The 23,680-nt window shown below is 36.4% G+C and overlaps 1 protein-coding gene across 1 annotated transcript in view; it reads right to left on the bottom strand.

Annotated features, from left to right (window-relative positions):
* MMS22L (MMS22 like, DNA repair protein) overlaps positions 1 to 23,680 on the bottom strand; it is a 110,795-nt gene that overhangs the window by 12,231 nt on the left and 74,884 nt on the right. Inside the window, exons 15-20 of the mRNA XM_080667040.1 lie at positions 21,266 to 21,459; positions 16,579 to 16,729; positions 13,020 to 13,171; positions 12,048 to 12,190; positions 9,323 to 9,482; positions 1,676 to 1,845 (exon numbers count right to left, since the gene is read on the bottom strand). Coding sequence (XP_080523166.1) covers positions 1,676 to 1,845; positions 9,323 to 9,482; positions 12,048 to 12,190; positions 13,020 to 13,171; positions 16,579 to 16,729; positions 21,266 to 21,459 — 970 coding nt within the window. The remainder of the gene's footprint in view (positions 1 to 1,675; positions 1,846 to 9,322; positions 9,483 to 12,047; positions 12,191 to 13,019; positions 13,172 to 16,578; positions 16,730 to 21,265; positions 21,460 to 23,680) is intronic.

Raw genomic sequence — 23,680 nt, 5'->3', positions numbered from 1 at the left:
TAGAAATGTTTTTGTCTACATTTTAGCTACAAATATTTTCCCGATAAGAAATTTTGAAAGGTTATTTGTAATGAAAAATAGCCTAGAGCTGTTAAAACACTAAATACACAATTTTAAAAAAATAATGGGCACCCGAACCCCATTTCTTTAATGTTTTGTTTAAGGAAAAGCATATTAAATCAGAAGATGAAATAATAAATGGATACATTTTAAAAATTATGAAGGAAAGAGCTAGGTACCTTTAAGAAGTTAAAGCTATAGTTCTAAGTCAATTATGCCAAATGGATAATTCAACAAATTTTTCAATTTACAACTTTGGAAGTTTATAAGAATTCTTATTCAAGATAAGAATTACAACTTTTGGTTTAAGGGGGCCACATGGAACAAGCACACCAGACTCTCCTGTGGTTTATAACTCCCCTGCCCCCATCTCCCCCTCTGGATTGGCAGTGGTATGTCTTGCTAGCAGACACCCTAAACTTTGCTTTAAATGCTATTTTGAATACAAAATTAAAGAGTCAACTGAAAATGTCTTAGAAATAATAAAAATCTGTTTTAAAAAATCCATCTGTGGAAGAGACTGCTTATTACCTAATCAAAATCCATTCCGCCTCAGCTTCCCTTGCTAGAGCCCAAATTAAGAAGCACTTACCTTTATTATCAGACACTAACAAATAACAAAGTACAGCCTAGTCCTTTCTCCTACATGATAGATCAGTATTTCCAAGTGCCTGCTAAACATCATGACCTAGAGAGTCCCAGCATCTCAAATTGAAGCTGTTCAGAAAGTCTTACCTTCATCCCCAGAATATCCCATTTCAGTAGCACCACCACCTGCATAAGCAGCCACTGTAGAATTTAGAAAGTATTCTATTTTTTCTGTTGCTCCATAATACTTACTTCGCAAGTCTTTCTGATTGGAGTTCCTAAATGTTTCTGAAATTTACTGAGCGCTATACCCAGTGCCTTAGTTCAAAACCTTCAGATAATGTACTCCTCCCTACTGCCTTCCCAAGTCTCCAATTTAAGCTCTACACCAACTACCTTGGATACTGTCACCAGAATCACCGTTCTAAAATGTAAATATGTCACTCCCACTTCTCTACTCAAAATCCATCAATAATCTCCATGACATTAAAGAAAAAGTCCAAACTTCTTAGCATAGATATAAAAAACACCCATTATGTGGCTCCTCCTATATGAGTGTCCAGCCCCCACAGAATTATTTGCTTTTCCCCAGTATGTCCTATTTCTCACAGAAACCATGCCCTTTCCATGCTGTTCCCTCTGACAAAAATAGAACTTCAACTCCTACCCACTCTGCTCTTTGACAAACAGTATCCTGTAGAGTGTCTTTTCTCTCACTTCTCCCCATCCCAGTCTGGGTGACAGACAAAGGAGGAGGCCTCTCAGAAAAATATGGAGCACATTATTATAAGTGTCTATGGTAATCAGCATCCTCCTGAACTTTAAGCTTTTCAAGGGTGGAAATTTTGTCTTTTCCATCTTTGTTTTCAGAGCCAACCACAAAAGGAATTAAAATCATGCTAAATGGAAGTGCCCCATGTACACACATACATTGAGATGGCAATGCAGGTTTTAAATGTGCAGTTAATAAGCTGCTTTAAAACAAAGTTTCTTTTTTTTAACTTTTAAGCAGTCACACTTACTATACCTGGAGATACAAAGGCAGGCTCTTTTGAATTGCAGTCAACAGAGGTGCAGGCAGCTCCTTCTCTTGCAGTAACACTGAGTGTGGCAGCAGTAAACAATCTATGATCCGGAACAGTAATTTTTGGGCTTCAGAGGTAGCAAAGATCTGTGCCCAGGATTTAACAAGAATTCCTAACAGAGAAGAGCAGTAACAGCAGCTATGGTTATCTTCTAATTAGAAAATTTTGTAAATCCTCTAAAAATTGATATTTAAAGCATACATGAGCAAATTAAAGTATGCACTAGGAAGAAACATTTAGTATGAGTCAAAAAACCTTGTCAAGTCATGTATTTCACTAAAAAGACAAATTTCTCTCAAGAGTTCTGGGCCAAGAAAAACACAGATTTCCTGAGATACTGATATTTAATATACACATGCACACACATACACATAAACACATACATACACACTACATAAAATGTGATTTGGTTACCAGTATGCATTATGTGCATTCACAACTTGAATGTTGCAATTAGTAAGACTTATCTTTGCTTTGGCTATTAGGAAACTCAGAGGCAAATACCATCCAACTTCAAGAACACTGTGAGATCATACACTATGTTTTCATGTGCATACTTACTTGTTCCTGAGCTTCATCATGCACTCCACATTTATTTTTTTCATACCCTTATTTCTTTATATTTTTCACTAGAGGCCCGGTGCATGAAATTTGTGCACTTGGGGGCGCGGTTCCCTCAGCCCGGCTTGCGCCTTGCCAGCAGTCGGACATACTTAGTGCTGCCACGGAGGTGGGAGAGGCTCCCACCACCGCTGCTGCGCTCGCCAGTCGTGAGCCCGGCTTCAGGCTAAGCAGTGCTCCCCCCCCGCACCCCCCCAACCCCATGGGAGTGTACTGTTGTTCTGCTGTTTGGTCGATTTGCATATTAGCCTTTTATTATATAGGATCTTACAGTTTTGTACGCTGACTTAACCCAGTTTGCAACAAGAGGTATAATTAAATAGGAAAAAATGATTAGTTGGAACACCTTGAAGCAATTATTTAACCTCCTTAAACTTCAGTTTTTATTAACTTTCAATTGTTTAATATAAACAAATAGTTTAAATTTTAATTCTGAAAGAAGAGAAACAGAGTTCTTTACTACCTGAAATATATTATGGGTTCCTTAATACTGGGAGTCTGTAAATTGCTACATTTGAAGATAGTAAAGCTTAACAAATGAGTAGCCTTTGTTTAATAAAGTAATTAAAAGCAGATTTACAATTCCCATTAGAGTGTATTATTGCTATTGAGGTCTCCCTTTACTGAAAAACAAACAACAACAAAAAAATAAATTTAAAAGATCATTAAGTGCTTGTCTAAATAGCAGAGTGGTATATGTACTGCATAAACTTTTATATTTTATCTTATCTTAGAAAGCAAAAAAGGTGATAAAATTCAAACAAAAAGTTTAAAATTGAACCTCTGAAGGAATACAAAAATATGCTTATAGCAGAGTATAATGACATTAAAAAAAAACACAAACCCTAACCAATAATCACTTCTAAGAACAACAAACAGCAACATTAATCTTCTGTTGTAAAAGGAAATACAATAATCAATCATAAAGAAACACAATGCTCACTTAGCAATATTTTAAATAACGCTGGCTGCTCCTCATTTTTCCAGTAGGTGGAAAACGTGAGAATGACAGCAATGTAAGAAGAACTAACATTCTAACAAACATTAATATACCCGTAAGAGGAACTGCCATCATCACCAACATTTCAAATGATTCATATCACTCTTAGGTGTCACCCAGGTATTAACTTATAAAGAGCAAGGACCTTCCAACCAAAACTGCATCATCAAAACTCGTATTTCATCTTCTGCGATGGTTACAATGCCTTCTGAAGACCTTTTAAGTTTTATGAGTTCACTGAAGGCAGAGGTGACACATTTGCTTTTCTGCTGTCATAGACCCCTATTTATTTTTTAAGTTTCAGCAAAGAACATTTCAGTGTATGTGGTAGTAAAAATGTAAAAAGAGAAACATTTTAAGTAAAAAAGTCTGGGGAAAGTTTAAATACACAGTGTAGCTTTGTAAAACAAAAACAACCAAACCCACAAGTCAATTTCCTGGCTATAGAAATATTACTTATTTACTGATGAAGCAGAAAATACAGATAAGTTGGGAGGAACATACTCCCACGATTGAAAAAGCGCTGCACTATAAGAGTTCTTACGTATTTACTTGTTTTCTGCTGTATGCATGTATTATGCCTTTAAAAAAGGTTAAGTGGGATCATTACAATATATATATATTTTTAAATGTAAAGTTAGAAAGTAACTTTGCTCATTTAGGAACATTAAAAAAATGCATTGTGTGAAAAAAGAGATAGAGGAAGACATAAACAAATGGAAGAATATACCGTGTTCATGAATTAGTAGAATCAACATCATTAAAATGTCCATACTACCCAAAGCAATCTATAGATTCAATGCAATCCTCATTAAGATATCAAAGGATTATTTCAGACCTAGAACAAACTCTCCAAAAATTCATATGGAATAAAAAAAGACCCCAAATAGCTGCAGCAATCCTGAGAAAGAATGAAGTTGCAGGGGTGGGCAAACTTTTTGACTCGAGGGCCACAATGGGTTCTTAAACTGGACCGGAGGGCCGGAACAAAAGCATGGATGGAGTGTTTGTGTGAACTAATATAAATTCAAAGTAAAGGAGCGGAGGGGAGAGCAAGAGAACTGGATAGAACAGCCAGAACCGGCCCACGGGCCGTAGTTTGCCCACAGCTGAGTTAGAGGGATCACAATACCAGATTTCAAGCTATATTACAAAGCCACTGTTCTCAAAACTGCCTGGTACTGGCATAAGAACAGACATATGGATCAATGGAACAGGACAGAGAACCCAGAAATCGACCCAAGCCATTATGTTCAATTAATATTTGACAAAGGAGGCAAGAGCATACTATTTATGATAGCTTAAGATTTGGAAACAACTTAAGTGCCCACCAGCAGATGAGTGGATTAAAAAACTGTGGTACATCTACACAATGGAATACTACACTGCTGTAAAAAAGAAGGAACTCTTACCATTCGCAACAGCATGGATGGACATGGGGAGCATCATGCTAAGCGAAATAAACCAGTAGGAGAAAGATAAGTATCGCATGATCTCACTCACTTGTGGAATATAATGAACAACATAAGCTGATGAACAAATATAGAGCCAGAGGAAAAAAAAATCTTAGAATATAATAGAATTGTTATTTGTAGATTTTTAATATTTCCGACAACTTTTGTGATATTATCCTATGTTAGTAAAGTTTTGGTAATATTATTATATCTAAATTCTTTTTTTTCTTGAAATATTAATATTTATTGAATATAATATTACATTTAAAATAATTTTTCTTGAAATATTAATGTTTATTGCATGTAAATGGCTAATTATTTTGTATCTACAATCTGGTAATCAATTTGTTTTGTGTATTGTAAAAAAATAAAAATAAAATAAAAAGACAGATGCATTGTGTCCTATTAGCTAGGTTTATAAAATTATTAAATTCCAGCCGAAACCGGTTTGGCTCAGTGGATAGAGCGTCGGCCTGCGGACTCAAGGGTCCCGGGTTCGATTCCGGTTGCGGGCACATCCCCAGTGGGGGGTGTGCAGGAGGCAGCTGATCGATGTTTCTCTCTCATTGATGTTTCTGACTTTCTATCCCTCTCCCTTCCTCTCTGTAAAATATCAATAAAATATATTTTTTAAAAAAATTATTAAATTCCAGAAACATTTATTTAGTATATGTCATCTCCTACATTGCAAAAGCTTTTTAACTGATGCATCCCCAGTTCCCATTCCAGTGCATGATGCATACACACACACACACAAACACACACAGAGTAAATATTCTTATTTGTTCAAAATACAACATGATGATGGGAATAAAAAGTTCAAAAATATGACCAATACCAGAGTAAGTTTAAAATTTAGTGGACGGGACCCAGGTAACAGACAGAGACTTGGCCGACAGCAGCTGCCCTCTCACTGCAACAAGACTTGTTTGAGTTGTCTTGTGCCCACAGTGTGGGGAAGTGGGTTTTTGATTTCTAAATCCAGCCTAGCACCAGGAATGCTCAGGGCCTACTCAAGAAGGCAAATAATCCTTCCCACTAATATTTACAGGGTAAACTAAGATTGTTATAGAGTATTAAATTTGGTAGTAAAATAGTAGTCAAGTTCTCAGACTAATTTAAATTGGCTAAGTGAAATAAGCGAATATTCTAGAAAAATTAATGGTACTGGACAAAAAGCTCTTCCTAAAGTGTTAACTAAAATTTTTATTGGTAGTTCATCTCATGGTAAAATTGCGTAACATGTAATGAACCTAAAGCAGTCATATTTTAGTGCAAAAAATTAAAATTTAAAAGCTATCAAGACTACATTATAAAATTTCCAAAAGCCTCCTAATATTTAAATAAAAAAAGGGGGGATAGTAGAATAATATCATGTAAGGAAAAATATCCTGTAAGTAAATTACATCTAGAAAATTTTTACTTTAGAAAATTAACTTTCATTTGTAATGCTAACAGCAAGACACCCATGAAAAACACACATGGTGTCAAAACAAGCCAAAGGAAAATCATTTGGGCAAAAAATGAAAAAGGATCCCAAGTCAAATTTATAGAAAAGATTCCTTTATTAACTTTTGGTCGAGAATATGTTTGTATATTTTCAGAAAACAACTCCAAGACCATGTGGATTCCTGCAACAGAGAGGAACTGACAGGACTGCTCCAGCCATGAAGACAGAGGAGAAACAGTCCAGAGATGGAAGATGCTGACGACGCCTTGCCATACTAGCAGTCAGCAGCTGTGTGTCGCTGCAGGTTGCCCAGGACCAAACCAGAGAGGGTCAGACCTGCATTACCACCATTTGTCCACCATCCAGAACTGAAATATCATTGCTGACATGTACACATAAGGAGCTGTTTGACATTGAAATTGGGACTCAAAAGAACTGTTGGCCCAGAAAGAAACTCACTACAGACTGACTCATTTGCCTCTCAGCATAACCATTATTGCTTGTCTCATTTTCGGTTCTTATAAGTGTATTTCTAGTATCACATGATCTCACTCATCTAGGGAAAATAATGAACAACATAAACTGATGAACAAAAACAGACCCAGAGACAGGGAAGCATCAATCAGACTGTCAAACCTCAGAGGGAAGGTAGGGGAGGGTGGGGGTTAGGGGGAGAAATCAACCAAAGGACTTGTATGCATGCATATAAGCCTAACCAGTGGTCACGGACAACAGGGGGGTGGGGGCATGTGTGGGGAGGGGTTTGGGATGGGAATGGGGGGATGAGGACAAATATGTGATACCTTAATCAATAAAGGAATTTAAACTTAAAAAAAAATAATAAATAAAATTTAGTGGAGCTATGCTTAGTACACAAATAAGTACAATAAATGTCAAACTATGAAAAAATGTCATAAGATCAGGACAGATGAAGCACAGTGGGGAGATCAGGTCTCCTGGGGGTGCAAGAAAGTTGGTACTCTTGGGCTGGGCATGGAAGGGACAGGGGAAGAATTTCAATTACAAAGACAAAAGTGGAAGAATTACCAAAGAAAGAAAAATGATCAAAAGAAAAGGCCTGGACACAGCAAAGTAAAAAAATATAAAGTATCCAATATAATAAAACTCTAATATGCAAATTGACCAAATGGCAGAATAACCGGTCACTATGACACACACTGACTACCAGGGCGCAGATGCTCAATGCAGGAGCTGCCCCTGGTGGTCAGTATGCTCCCACAGGGGGAAAGCCACTCAGCCAGAAGCTGGGCTCATGGCCAGAGAGTGCAGCGGCAGTGGCGGGAGCCTCTCCTCCCTCCGCTGCAGGTGGGTGGTAAGGAGCGACGGATCCCGGACTGCGAGAGCCCCGGACTGAAAGAGGGATGTTTCTCTGCTGGCTGGCAGGCAGATATCCCCCAAGGGGTCCCAGACTGCAAGAGGGCGCAGGCCAGGCTGAGGGGACCACCCCCCACTCCAAGTGCACAAATTTTGTGCACTGGGCCTCTAGTGAAAAACAAAGCAAAAAGATAAAAGAGGAAAGTTGAAAATATTACTAATTGATCAATTCTCCTTTCAAAAAAAAAAAAAAATCACTGAGTTACAATGAAGACCTCAGATGCCTTAATCTGAAGTGTAATTTCATCAAAAGTTTGTACCTTGCAAGTGAATGGCAGTAGTATTCCCAGCTAGGAACTGGCAATGTAAAACACAAAATTTCAGTGATTCACTCTCTTTCTCTCAAGAGGATATTATATCCCAGTCCTGCATACTTAGAACAGGTTTAAACTTTCTATTTCTCCATTTTGTTCTAAACACTTTAAGACAATAAATTATCTGTTCCTAACATCTAAAAAGTTAAATGGGCAATATTGTAGCAGTATACTCTATTCCCAGTCTATGAGATCTAGACAAAAGGAAAGAATACAAATCAATCCACCAATAAATTAAAAACAATCTTGTAACAAAACAAACAAGGCCCTCATTTCTTCATCAGGAGACTTTTGCTGTGGGTCTACATATCACCAATCCAAAAATGATTTTGCATTTCCTGGTTAAGTCTATTATATATTTCATAAAAATAAAGATATACCTGGAAATCATATTAGCTTGGCAGACTAATAAAGTATAAGCCTAAATGCTAAAACTTATTAATCTACATTCTACTATGTTAAGTTTATGATAAATTCTCACTTATATTTTTCTCTGAAATTAAGATGCCTGAATTGCTACTATAGCTTTCACTACATTCTAAAACATCCATATTTACACATTTCAAATTTTCCTTTGTATTTTACAACAAATATAAAAGGTTTCAGACAGCCCAAATCAGTTTTATTCATATGTTTACAAGATCAAAGGGAACAGATATAAGGTTTTGTCCACAGAGAAATAAGAAAAATAAAACACCTTCAATTCTGTATAAAAACTTCTGAGGAAATCCTTCTCATTTCTCTTTATCCAGTTCCTATTTTTGGTTAGCAACATGATTTTAGAGAACAAAGGTATTCAAATTAGTGACTTCTTAAAGAAGGATGCACTTTGTTATTACAGAACAGGCACAGAAAAAGATTTCTTTTTGAAAGAAGAAAACATAATGTTGGGAGAAACAAGGTTTGAAGCATAAATATCTTCAGTGCTGTAATAAATTCTTTCCTGACCTCCTTCATAGAGAGCAAACCATAAAAATAAAAGGAAGTGATGGTTTTCTGATATTTCAAATCCTAACAAAGCATAGGTAAGCACTAAAAAGAATGTCCATTTTAGTTATCCAGGTATTCACAATGTAAGGATTCATAACAGACTATTTATAGCAAATTGGTGTTGGCATATTTTCTGTATTGATCATAATTAATTTTAATATTAAAACAAGCATAACAAGAAAAGTTCTTAAGGAAGGTGGGACAAGACAGAGATACACTTGAAAGCCAACATGAATTATTTTGTCTTTCAGATTATTCTTATGATTGTAAGGAGAACAGTGATTTAGCTACTATATTAGTATATTCCTATCCATCATGAAAAATACTCAACCTCACGAAGTTTTAATAATGTCAGAAATACATACCCATCATCCTATACGTCAGTTGCAGCCCTGCACTGGAAATTTTTTTCCCCAAATAAGGTTTTATATATTTTAATATTTCACCAAGGTATTCTAAGGACTTTTTGACCATGGCAGATTTATCAGAATATTTCTGCAGATTCCTGTAAGTTATACCAACAGCCTATAAATAAGGAAAAACATGATTTAGCTTTCCAAGTTTTATAAAGTATAGACTTTTAAAAATAAAGGTAATTTCTCTCTCTAGACATATATCTTATATTTAAGCCTTCATCCTTAACTTTTCAATAAATGTTCACAGTAATTAAAATGCAACTAAGAATTGTCTTTTTATAATTAAAATACAGGTTAAAGTGAGAAAAAAACAAAACAATTCACCGATAATTATTCATTCAAGATCTGACTCAGCAAAATATTAGTTAAAAGAAGCTTATAACCAAAATCACAGAGAGACTTCCAAATATCCTAGCATAAAACTGGGAATTCAAAATCCCCAAATTCATACAAAGACCTAGGGACAGGTTATCAAATTTTTACAAGTAAGACTTCTATAAAGTTCAGCTTTGAGATTATGAATTGATCCCCCCCCCCCAAAAAAAAAATTTCCTTATGAGCCATTAGATGCCAGCTTAGCTTTCTCAGAGGAAAAAAGGATGAGGTACAAAGAGTAGAGATGGAAAAATAGGAGATGGAAGAGAGAAATGTAAGATGAGACAGTAAGAACAGTGAAGTGGGAAGAGGAAATCAATGAAAGAATAAACTGAGGAAGGGTGAAAATAAGCACAAAAAGAATGGAAGACAAAAAAAGACTAGCTAGAGATGCGTTAGAAGGTTTGAGTACTAAAGTTTTCAAACTATTTTTGGGAACTTATGGTGGAATTCAATGACCTGAACTGGACACAATGGTACCAATGTATACCGTTAGGTGATTTTTCTACTGCAGCTCTCAGCAGATAAGACAGAAAGAAAGTAAGCAGTTGCACCAAACCAAGGTTGAGTGTTTGCAGGTATGACCAAAAGACAAAGGGTAGATTCTGAGGGTGTTGGTAAGGGTAACTGAAGTGAGACCCTCAGGGATATAGTCCAGGTGGATAGGTAATCAAGTGAGACCTTGAGAAGATGTTGCACTTGGAGAAAAGAGAGTGGAAAGTCATGATGATATCACTCAGAGAGCAGGAGAGACAGGTGGTTAAAGTCAAAGAGCTTTCAGATGCTCCCTGAATCCACTCTATTGTTATTAATTTTCCTGAAAAGTCATTTAATCAAATTAGGCCTACTTAAAAATGTATAAAGCCTTCACACTGTTCGTGGCATAAAATTCAAACTTCTTATACCAAGATGCTCTGCATTCTTAATCTACTGATTGATCTATCAACTAATTAGCACTTAGCATATACTGTTCTGTCTTATATTATTATTTTAACCTTTGTGTACATTACATATTTTCAGACAAGTCCTTTAAGATCAAGGACTACTTCTTTTGGTTCTTCAAATTCCTAAGAAATCCTAACATAGTATGTACTATCTATCTAGCATTTAGCACACAACTATTATTTACTGGTTGCCAAGGGAATAATTAATGTGGACTGGATTAAATTAAAAGAGCTTTTCAAAACGGTCAGTGGAATGCATGACTTCTATCTCCCTTTCTGGTCCAGGATGATTCCTAGCACAAGTATTTAATTAATTACAGGTTGAGATCCAATCAACCACCAAATAAAAGACAGAACAAAAATGTGTATTTTATTTTATTTTAGATATATTTTTATTGATTTCAGAGAAGGAAGAGGGAGAGATAGAAACTTCTGCACTCCCTTTACTGGGGATCAAGCCTGCATGTGCTCAGACCAGGAATCGAACAGTGACCTCAACCATTGAGCCACACCGACTAGGCAAAAGTGTGTATTTTATATCTGCAGGTACTATTATTAGGTATTTTTAGGATTTACATGGCATTGCTAATTGCCATAAAACTGTACTTTAACTTAATGAAAACCAATGGAAGATTTCACATTTGAAAAAAAAGCTTATGGGTTTTAATTATTTGCATTGCAATCAAAACCAATCTCTTTGTGGGAAAATAAATCAACTTTTACTATGAATAGCTTAGAGAAACACAAATCCAAACACATTAATAACCTCAACTAGGCAATAAAGCAAATACTATCACATAGATTCCTACAAAATTAATAATTGAAAATAAAATGTTGACTGGACTATTTTTTATGGAGACAGAACAAATGGATTGAATTTTAAAGTCCCAATCACACTATCACATAAAGTAGGTGCTGTTTATGCTGAAGAGATTACAATTTTTTACTGTAAAATGTACACTGTTTATTACAGGATAGTAAACAGTAAGTTAGAAGTATTATGAACCATATACAAGAAAATTTAGTTCCCAAGTACCTAAAGAATATTGTTATCCAACAATTTCAACAATAAGATATTCCTACAATTTAGGTTAGCTTTAGTGTAAGGTGTAAGGCTTATATGTAGCATTCTTTTCTCCTATATTTCATTAAATGTAATTCTTCTGCCTTTAAGAGTGAATTGTACTATACCTTAGATCCATATTTTTACTCCTCCAGAATTTCATAATATTGGGCACCCAATAATATGATTCAATTTAGAAGATTTCCTTTTATAGAAGAACAGTATGAACACTTCAAGGTTTTTGGAAATATGACTGTATCTGATCTGGACAATTATATTAAATGAAAAATACCTCAAGGAATTGAATTAGTGCTCTTTTAGGGTCTTCTGGGGTGGGTAAATATTCAACATGAGCCTCTGAGAAAATATTCTTTACTTCTGAGAGTTTAAACAGCAACCTTGTCAGCTCGGACAACTGTTCCATGTACTCTTTTTCTGTTAAAATAAAGTAATGATATTTATGTAATGTTTACTATATAAATTTATATTTTATATGTATATGAATAAAAGCAGGAAATGTAGTATTCTTAATTTATGACATGCTTTCCTTTAAATTCAAATTTCCACATAATTAATAACTTCGAATTTTTTGTCACTAAGGAAAGGTTTTATTTAAAAACAAACATGTACTTGTTTGAACAACACAGCCCTAAAAAAATTATTCATGTAAAACCAACTGATGTAATAACATATCAAAGTAAGTCTGGAGCATTTTTCAGTCCACACTTTGGCAATTTATAAATGGCCATAAAGAACAGCTTTAGGAAAAGGCATGCCCTGCAGGCAACCAGAACTGCATCGAAATATAAAAAAAAAAAAAAAAAAAAAAAAAGGCACAAATATCACTCGATGACTAAATATAAAGCAAAAGCAAAGCAAAATATCTAATAAAATGGGAGAAAATTATCCATAATTAGATATTTTCCTTTTTAGGGTTTTCACAGTGTGATATCTGGTTATTCATATTTCCACTTTATTTTGTGATCAGTTTCTTCAAGGTAAAAGATGGTTGTCATCTGAGAGCAAGTTTTTTTTTGGCTTCCAAGGAAACAAGTTCTTTTATCTTCACAGGAGAGAAATTATCATATATATTAACAGGAAAATATCAGGAAAAAACAAACGGGCTGCAAACGGAAACAAATTTTTGTTTATATTCATAGTTAATTACAAATATTTTTTTATTTTTTCTCTTAATTTATGGAACAAAACAGAAAAATGTAAATATATTTAGCTAACTAGAAAGCACAACACCTGCAATACTTACCAACTGCCTGTTCCAGATTTATATCAATTAATAAATCATCAGGTAAACTGAGGCTTTTTACATACATTTGCAAAATGCAACGGATCCATGATCTTATAGTTAAGGCTTGAAAAGATACACAGCCTGAATAAGAAACTGCTTCACATAACATGCTGAAAGATAAATTGATAGATATTAAAACAAAAATAAAACCTGGCATCATTATGTTCCCGGAGTAAAAGAGATTAGGAATAAAAAACAAACAAACAAACATTTGAACATTCCCCACTTGTTGGCCTCATAGACAAATGCAACTAATGCAGACATACACTGCTGAAAATGAACACTACAGATACACACAGTAAGATATTGTATAAATACAGGGTTGGGCAAAAAGGAGGTTTACAGTGTCCTTAAGGAAAATAATACAATCCTACATAATAAAAGCCTAATATGCTAAGTGTCTGGTCATCCAGTCATCCGTTCAACCAATCAAAGCGTAATATGCTAATGATATGCTAAGGCTGCTCAACCACTCGCTATGACATACACTGACCACCAGGGGGCAGACAGTCGACCGGTCAACCAGTTGCTATGACGTGCACTGACCACCAGAGGGCAGACGCTCCAACTGGTAGGTTAGCTTGCTGCTGGGGTCCGGCCAATCGGGACTGAGTGAGACGGGCTGGACATGCCCTGGAGCCCTCCCATGGTCCCTCCCCGGCTGGCCAACCTCCCACGTCCCCCCCCAGCCCCAATAGTGCACCGGTGGGGTCCCTCAGCCTGGCCTGTGCCCTCTCGCAATCCGGGATCCCCTTGGGCGATGTCGGAGAGCCGGTTTCAGCCCGATCCCACAGGCCAGGCCGAGGGACCCCACTGGTGCATGAATTCGTGCACCGGCCTCTAGTAAATAATAATCTACACTAATAAAAGAGAAACATGCAAATTGACCGTCCCTCTGCTATGCCCACCAGCCAAGCAGAGTATGCAAATTAACCCAACAAAGATGGCGGTTAATTTGCATACGTAGGCGCAGAGCGAAGACTGAAGACAGCATAGAAGGAAGCAAACACTGCAGAAGGGAGCGAGCCAAAGTAGTGGAGACGGGAGTGGAGCCAAGGCAGCGGAACCAAGGCAGCGGAGACGGGAGTGGAGCCGAGGCAGCAGAGATGGGAGTGGAGACCGCCTCAGCAGGCTTCACTCCCTTCTCTGCTTCGCTCTGGCTGCAGGAAGCCCTATTCTTGCAGGAATAGGCCCAAGGAAGCCCTATTCTTGCAGGAATCTTCCTGCAACGGGCCTCTAGTACAAGAATAAATTCTATGTTTGGCATACTCACAACTGCAAACATACTTTTGCCCACCTTATATTCTTGATTTCATTTGTAATGTTCTTATTTAATTTTCCTTTTCCCACTGAAGGCTATGTGTAGGGTTTTTGCCAAGGGAAAGAGGTAAAAAAGAATATAGTTAAAGGGGGAAAGCAAGGAAGGGGCTGATAACTAGCTAGCTAAGAGAATAATGAAGGAAATGGCAAGTAGACAAAATAAACAGTAGAGTAAATAAATAGAGAAGAAATCATGCCCACATAGGTAAGAAAAAAGTTAAAGATAAGATGTTTTCTGTGTGGGTGTATATATAGATCAATCCCCTTCCTGTCCCTTCCTTTCTTGCTCCCCCACCACAGAGGCAGTCATTATTAAATAATCCCAAAATAAGATCTGACAGATTTTTTTAAAAATTCTTTCTACAAAGCCCAAGGCCTGGCTGGCTGATTTGATTTCTAATCATTTTATAAGTGGGCATAGAAAGGGTAAGGATGATCTTAAGCTCACTATAAAGTGTTATGTGAAGTCAGAAATGTTAAAAATACTTGTACATCATAATTCCAGAAACACTGTTTTAAATACTTTGACCCTGGCTGGTTTGGTTCAGTGGATAGAGCATCGGCCTGCAGACGGAATAGTCCCAGGTTCGATTCCAGTCAAGGGCACATGCCCGGGTTGTGGGCTCGATCCCCAGTAGGGGACATGCAAGAGGCAGCCAATCAATGATTCTCTCTCATCATTAATATTTCTATCTCAGTCTCTCCTCTCTCCCTTCTTCTCTGAAATCAATAAAAATATATTAAAATAAAAGATAAAATATTTTCAATACAAGTTGTCATAAAAAGAGTATATAATACAGAAGAACTCAGATTGGTCACTTATTATCTGTACAACCTTCCCAAAGCTATTTAACATCTATCTTTACACTTTAATTTTTTTAACTGTTACTAATACACTATTATTATTGTAAAACTAAAATAATTTCAGCCAATGTGTTAAATAAATAAATATAAATGTTTGTTGTTGTTATAGAGTTCTCAAGTTAAAAGTAATCCAATTGAAGCTGAACTCCATTACTTGACAACTGAAAGCCAATGAGAAAAGACTTCATGAGAATATCTACCACTGAATCACTCATTTTCACTGACTGGTCTCTTAGATTATTTTATTTTCCATCATATTAATATTCTTATTTAAGCCTTCCTGATTATACTATTTATATTTTTAACCTTATTTGTTGTATTTTTTTTCCTACTGGGGTTCCTTAGATCTCTTATGCAATGTGGCAGGAGATACTTATAGATAAAGAAACCAATGTTCATGGTGGAAATGTGTCTTGTTAATCATCATCTAAGTTAAGAGTCAAATCTTTGATATCTAGCTATCAAAAGGAAAGCTATCATTAAATCTAAAACCTCAATAACATACCAGTGTCTATAGATTCAGCAATATCAATGTGTAATTTCTTTCACAATGGTGAGTGTAGAAAGGTCATTTCAGGACAGAAAAAAGGAAGTCTCATAAAAACAGTTTTGAAAAAGGGCTTAAGCAGTAACTTTTTATTTTCAAATCCCCACCTGAGGATTTGTTCCTATTGCCTTAGAGAGAGAGAGAGAAAGAGAGAAACATCAATGTGATGCCCTAACCGGTTTGGTTTGGCTCAGTGGATAGAGCGTCAGCCTGCGGACTGAAAGGTCCCAGGTTCGATTCCGGTCAAGGGCATATACCATGGTTGCAGGCACATCCCCAGTAGGAGGTGTGCAGGAGGCAGCTGATCGATGTTTCACTCTCATCGATGTTTCTAACTCTCTATCCCTCTCCCTTCCTCTCTGTAAAAAATCAATAAAATATATTTTTAAAAAAAAGAATAGACCTTAAAAAAAAAAAAAAAAAGAAAAACATCAATGTGAGAGAGAAACATTGAATGGCTGCCCTCCTGCACTCGTCCTGATCAGGGATCAAACCCGCACCCCGGGCACTGACCCCATAACTCCTTGGTGTACGAGATGGTGCTCCAACCAACCGAACCACATCCGCAAGTAGCATTTTTTTTTAAAGCAGGTCATGAGACATAAGTCAGCTTTTCTACTGCTACTACTACTGTCAAAATGCTCATAACTCTAAAAGCAAGAAACTGCCAAAATGAGAGTATGTATAGTAAAGACAAGGTTTTATTTATGAAATTTTTTACTTTCCTGGTGTACTAATCTATCATGAGTATACATTAATGTGAATACCTGAAATAAAATTACTCACCTGTTTTGGAGGAAATGACTTAAATATCTTGCTGCAACTTGAGGACAGATGATATCATCCCAACCAAAAAGTTGTATCATTGCTTTAACTGGTTGAGGCTGAAGATCTGACGGAGCTGTGCTGGGCATGTCCATTGCTAGCAAAGTAAAATCTAGATATAAAATGAGAGAAACTTGTGGTGAAAAGTTGTAAAAAACCTTTTGCCCTCCCAAAATTATATCAATAGTGATAAAAAAATTAGCCCTAAATAATAAATGTCATATTTAGAAACATAGAACAAAAAGCTAAAACTGAACTAAATTCATGTTTTCAAAGACATTTATGTTGTAATCATCTAGATCTCTAAGAAAGGGCTCAGATAATTTATCTCAGCATTACTGTTAGAATCTATAATGGCTCCCTCAATTTGCAAATTCTAAACTGGGTGTTTCTAATGTGCCTTCCTCATTCAAAAACCCATTTTGAAAACTATTTCTGGCATCTGCTCTTCTCCAGTCAGGCTAATTTACTTGCCACCTGCCACAGAGGAAGAGTTCACTCTTAGCTTACCAGCCGTGGGCAAACTACGGCCCATTTGGCTGTTCTATCCGGCCCGCGGAGCCGAAAAAGCGGAGGGTTCTCTTGCTCTCCCCTCCGCTCCTTTACTTTGAATTTATATTAGTTCACACAAACACTCCATCCATGCTTTTGTTCCGGCCCTCCGGTCCAGTTTAAGAACCCATTGTGGCCCTCGAGTCAAAAAGTTTGCCCACCCCTGGCTTAGACACTGCACATTCTCTTCTATTAAACCTTGACCTACAAAGTATCTATGACACTATGCTTCCTTCAGAACCCACTAAGCCTGGGAACTAGAATTCCCTCCCATACAACTTGCTCTACAGATAGGGTGAGTTTACTGCTGCTTCTAAAATACTTGCCCTTCCTCCTTCCAAAAACCTCTAGCCTTGGTTCTCATGTCATCAGACTATACCATCCACAACTTGCCTTGTTACATTTATCTACTGCTTCCTAGGTCATCTACCCTCATTCCTTGAAGACTGTAGCTCACTATCATACTAACAGCACTCGTCATAATCCTTGATGAGGTTCTCCCAGTGTCCTGGCCTTTCAGTTTCTTGAAATCCTCTCCCTTAATGAATCTATCTCCCACGGTAATACCAAGAGACCTTGGCATTAACAATAAATACAATCTCTCCACAATTTCAACTCTTGAGGAACCCACTTTCGGGCACCAAACTAGCTTTTCAACTCTCCTCCTGTAGGTTCTCAAGTCCCAACAAGTCTTTGATTCCACCACGACCAACAATTCATTGATCCTACCTTTATCCTGTCCCTCACTGCCTTTGTGCCTCCCTTTCCCTTTTTAGGCAGCTTGATTGCATGGCCCATTATTGTACTCATTTGTGTATACCACCAACCCCCTTGCTTCTCACTTGATTTGTTGTACTTGCCTGGAAAAAACACCACCTGTTTAATTTCAACTCTTGGTTTTCTCCTTACATGTATCCACAACAGCAAATGGCTGGTAAGCAACCATGCTGACTGATGTCACTTTAAATTTTTAACTACAAACTTTACGTGGGCCCTTAGAACTGGTTGGCATTCCTACATTTGTCTAGTTCATTTCAGTGTTGTTGTTTTTTCTCCTAGAGGACTACTGCAAACCCTCTCTTCCCCATCTTCATTTCCAGCTAATACCATTAATTACTACTTCACAGAAAAATGAGAAACATCAGAGGAAAACTACCACAAGCTCCCACCACATCTACCCAGCCGCCGCCATGGGGCCCATTTACTCTGCCTTCTCTTCTGTTATTACAGATAATCTGAGGCCAAGTCCCCTACAGGATCCCATTTCTCCTGGGTACTGAAAAACAAGTGACACTCTGGCATCATCAATTCTCCCCACTCAGAAATTCCTGTCCACATTAAGCTGAAATGTCTCCCAGGTTATCAAAAGACCTCTTTGACCCCACATCTCTCTCTAGATAACATCCCCATTTTTCTACTTCCTGTAAACAGCGATACTCCAAAAGATTTATCTATGTATGCAGTCTGCAATTCCTATTTTCACATTTTCTCTCGAATCATCTTCAATCAGGCCTTTGCCTCTACCACCACACCAAAAACTTCTCTTCTCTTCAAGGTCACCAGTGACCTCCCTCTTGCTAAATCCAAGGACTGGTTCCCTGGCCTCATTTGACCTGACCTATTAACAGCATGTGAGCTATTGATCACTTCCTCTTCCTTGAAATGGTGTCATTTGATTGCCAGGGCAATCACACTTTCTTGGTTTTCTCTTATTTCACTGGCATTCCTTTTGTAGTCTTCTTTCTTGGTTACTCTGTACCTTACAAATCTGAAGTTTGTCCTCAAACTTCCCTTTCACCAATCCTTAACTCTACAGGTGATCTCATCTAGTTCATAGCTTTATAGACTATTTATTTATCAGTAGTTTCCAAATTTAAATTTCCAGCTTGGACTGCCTAGCATGCCTACTTTATATCCCTACTGGGATTTTAATGGATATTAAAAATATGTCTATAAACAATATCAAAATCCTAGTCTGCCCTCGTAAAATCTGCTCCTGCCACAATCTTCCTCATCTCAGCACACACAGGGAATTCTCTCTTTATCTATTTTGCTTACCATATCATACCCACTTCAAAAATTGTGTCAGCTCTACCTTTAAAATACTGTCTCTACCTTTGGATTGGAAATCTGGCCACTGCTCACAACCTCTATGCTACCACTTCAGCCCAAACTGCTCATTTTTGTGCTGTTGCAATAGTTCCCTAAATGGCCTCTCTGCTTCTCTCCTTGCCTTCCTATAGTCTGTTGTCAGTCTAGCAGCCAGAGGGATCATATCATTCATTTGTTCAAAACTTTCCAACAGTTTCCAATCTCAGAGTAAAGCAAAAGGCTTTACAACTGCATACAAGGTAGAATACAAACGAGCTTGAGCCACAGAAACCGGGGCAAGCTCTCATTACCTCTTGATCACATCTCTGACTACTCTCTCCCTTTCTGAACCATACAAGCTTTTATGGGTTCCCTGTAGTTCCTAAATCACACCAGACATGCTCTTGCCTCTGCATAGCATGGATCTCTTTCCTCGGTTAGGTTTGCTCAGGCCTCCCTGACTACTCTATTTAAAAGTACAGCCCTGGCCGATTTGGCTCTGTGGATAGAGTTTCAGCCTGAGAACTGAAGGGTCCTGGGTTCAGTTCCGGTCAGGGGACATGCCTGGGTTATGGGCTCGATCCCCAGCAGGGGGCGTGCAGGAGGCAGCCAATCAATGATACTTTCTCATCATTGATGTTTCTATCTCTCTCTCCCTCTCTGAAATCAATAAAAATATATTAAAAAAAAAAAAAAAGTAGAACCTGCCCCTGGCCTACCCTATCCCTAGCCTATTCTATATTTTTCTTTTTCTCCACAGCAGTTACTATCATATTACATATATTACTTATTTATTGATTATTCTGTCCCTCTACTAGACTATAAGCTCCATGAGAACATGTAGCTTATACACGAGAAAAAGAATTACAGTCCTTTTCCTACTGGTATTTTCCCAATGGCAATAAAAGTGCATATTCATCAAATGTTGGTGTTTTTTTTTTTAATGCAAGAAAATTTTCTCTCCTAACCTATCTTTATTTCAAAACAAACCCCAAACCCACACGAATTTTGATTTACATTTATATACCACTTACTTTGAGCACCTAGGACAGCACTAAACTTGTGTGCTATCATTTTTGTTCACTGGGATGATGAATGGAAGATAAGTAACATTGGTTACTAATGACTGCTTTGATTATACTGATTGAATATCAATATCTGTTTTCATAAACATTACAGTAGTTGGAAAACTGTTGCCCTGTCAGAAATTTTCAATCTATCACTGTTTATGTTTTAATTATGGAAGTGCTACCAGAATTCAAGATCTTTTAAAATCTGTACAAGGGTACAATAAAATAAACCTTAGGTTTTTTGAAGCATTAGAATAAAATACATTAAATACCTTCATATAAGTTGCATTGAAAGACATACAGTCACCATATTGATCTCTGTCTATTCCAGTCCTTGTTAACATATTTTGGGCAAAATATCCCTTGAACCCTCTTCTTAGAAAACTGCATATATGCACATATATTCAAATTCATGCCTACAATGTCATAGGATTCAGAGTCCCTTAAAGCCTAAAATGTTGTTAGGTTAATAATCAAATCAAGTAAAAATTACAACATAAAATAGAATCAGAACAACAACGTTCTATATATTCGACATCACTCTGATTTCACCTAGTTGGTATTGAAGTGGAACTCCTGCTACATTCTTTTGCTCTTTACACAATGTGTCGATACTGAGATATCAACACATATAATTTGAAAATAAATAATTTGGACTAGAATAAATCAAACGCTATTTACTTTCCAAATATTGCATGCATAAGAAAAGTTTATCTACATTCAATAATTTTAAGATTGAACATTATCTTATCTTTAGCAAATAACCACTTAATTTTTACCTTTAAGAGGAAAATAATAAACAAGCCAAATGTAATTCTTTTCATCTGGTTGTCAAAATATTTATTACACTGTTAGAAGTTTGTTACCAAACAACAGAAGGAAAAACTGACAGAGTTTGGAAAATGAGAAACTAATTAGCAAATTACAAAGCTGACCTGCAGCAGCATCTGCAAGTTGTGAGGAAGGCACTGCTTGTGACATTCTCTGACCCTTCAAAAATGAAAAGAAATGTCTCCACAGTGCACTGGCAACTGCAGCAAGGTGGCGCTCTCTAGCCGACAATGAAGACTGAACAACTAGGTCCACATTTTCCTTTCGAAGTTCCTGACACAATTGTTGATGCATATTCCTAAAAAGAAACAAAAATACAGCTAACATCCGACAAACGCTTACAAAAATCTTTAAATACATTTTGGACTTTTAACATTTATACCACATGAAAACTGAAGGACCATTTTATATAATTAAAAGCTTTATGCTAAGACATTATGCATTTCTGGTTATTTGATGGATGAATGATGGCATATTAAGCACCATAAAGTTAATGTTAATTACTAATGTCAACCATTAATTATATGCCTTTTAATGTGTCAGATCTAAATGAGAAACAGGCAGCTTCTGAATGAAGGTCTGCATTTTGCAACTCACTGTGACAAGTGATTTTACTTACAATCTAGACATGAAAACAATTTTTTAAACCATCTTCTCCTAAAAGCTTTAGGACACTGATGTACCAAGAGGAAAGTAAGTATATTTGACTTACATGTGGTATTCTAAGTTAAAATATTTTCATTGTTTAGAAAAGACATAGGCCTTGTACTATTATACAAAATTGTGAAGGACACAATCTTAGCACCGTGGTCTAAAAAGATCCAGTCATTTTCACATAGCATACAACAATAAACAAACAATACAAAGTTATTCTCCATAAAATAGCAAACCATGAATTCAGTACTGTCTCAAATTTTGATTCATGATTTGCTCACTTTTTTAATTGCAATTGAAAATTTAGACAAAAATATAAGAAGAGGAAATACTAAGATATTTCATAGTGATCAGGAGTAGAAGGCATTTATGCAATATGCCCAGCAATTAATAATGGTTATTTAAAACTAAATGCACAACTATATTATTCCTGTTTCTGTTTACATTACTGCTATATCAATTGAGAGTATACACAAATGCATGGATACCATCCTTACATGTTCTTTCTTCAATTAAAGAAAAGTCAGTGAAAATAACTGATGGAACTAAGGAAGAAGACTTTTTGAAAGTAGTAGAATTTCACTTAAAAATAATTAGTACTTGAACAAAGAGATATGACATTAATCCCATATTCCTGATGATTTAAATCAATTTACCCAGGGGAAGTGGACATATGAAATAACTATAGAAAACACAGAATTAACTAGTACATGTACCTAAAGCAATTCCACAAAAAGATCAAACTGCTGCAAGACCACATCTTAGTCCTTGTCATGTATCTACACATAAGCAAATATTATTATTATTATAATAATCAATTATACAACATTTGGACTCCATGACACTTTACACTGGAATCCTTGGATAATATCTAATATTACTTCAAGTACTGAAAAAAAAAAAAAAAGCATACAAATGCCTGGGGAAAGACTATCATAGCAAGCAGTTCTCAGAAAAGCTAACTAAATATCTGGTATGTTCTCTCTGTGTAAAAACTTTCCTGACATGCTTTCAACTTGAACTAGTGGCTAGAGAACCATTTCAGGTCCTTTAGTTTTCAGTAAGATGAATATCAAACCACTAAAATCCATTTGGCAACTAACTCAACTGCCTGCATCAATACAGCAAAGTTCATGAGTACATTTCAACACACCAGAGTCTAAATAAAATAATACCTCCATTTGCACAGCCCATTTATAGCTTTTTCAAAGTACTGGTTTCAAATGATAATAAATAACTTATACTTGGATAGGATGGATTTTGCCCATTATTTCTGAATAAGTAAGCTTTTCTCCAGTAACTAAAACCTATTTCCTAGGAAGGGGTATCATTTCTGATCATCCTCTATGTGCTAGAAATTCTTTTAAGTAAAAATCAGAACAATTGTATGAGATAGGTATCATTAATCCTCTTTATAAATGATAAAGTAAAATAATGCACCTCAAGGTCACATGGATAAGAAGGGCTGGCCCTGAAATCTGAACATAAATCTGATTCTGAAGCCTATACTTTTCTCTTACACACTAAGATACACTCTTATGCACTAAGACACACATGTGCACGCACACTTTAAACACTGATAAATTCTCTCCCTACTTGGGTTGAAAAAAATTTCACTAAGCCTAGGAAAAAAGAAGCTGGAAAAGCCCTATGTAGCTTTGCCTTGCAAAGAAACAGAAGCAATACCAGAATTCTGTATGGGAAAAAACTATAAGATAATAAGAAAAATGCACTGAAAATCAATTATTTATTTATTTGTTTGTTTGTTTGTTAATCCTCACCCAAGGATATTTTCCCATTGATTTTTAGAGAGTAGAAAGGAGTGGGAGAGACAGAGAGAAACATCAATGTGAAAGAGACACATT

Source organism: Plecotus auritus (assembly GCF_963455305.1).
Source record: "Plecotus auritus genome assembly, chromosome: 4".
NCBI lineage: Eukaryota > Metazoa > Chordata > Mammalia > Chiroptera > Vespertilionidae > Plecotus > Plecotus auritus.
The sequence above is the reverse complement of the archived record's forward strand: the minus strand, read 5'-3'. Positions and strand labels throughout refer to the sequence as shown.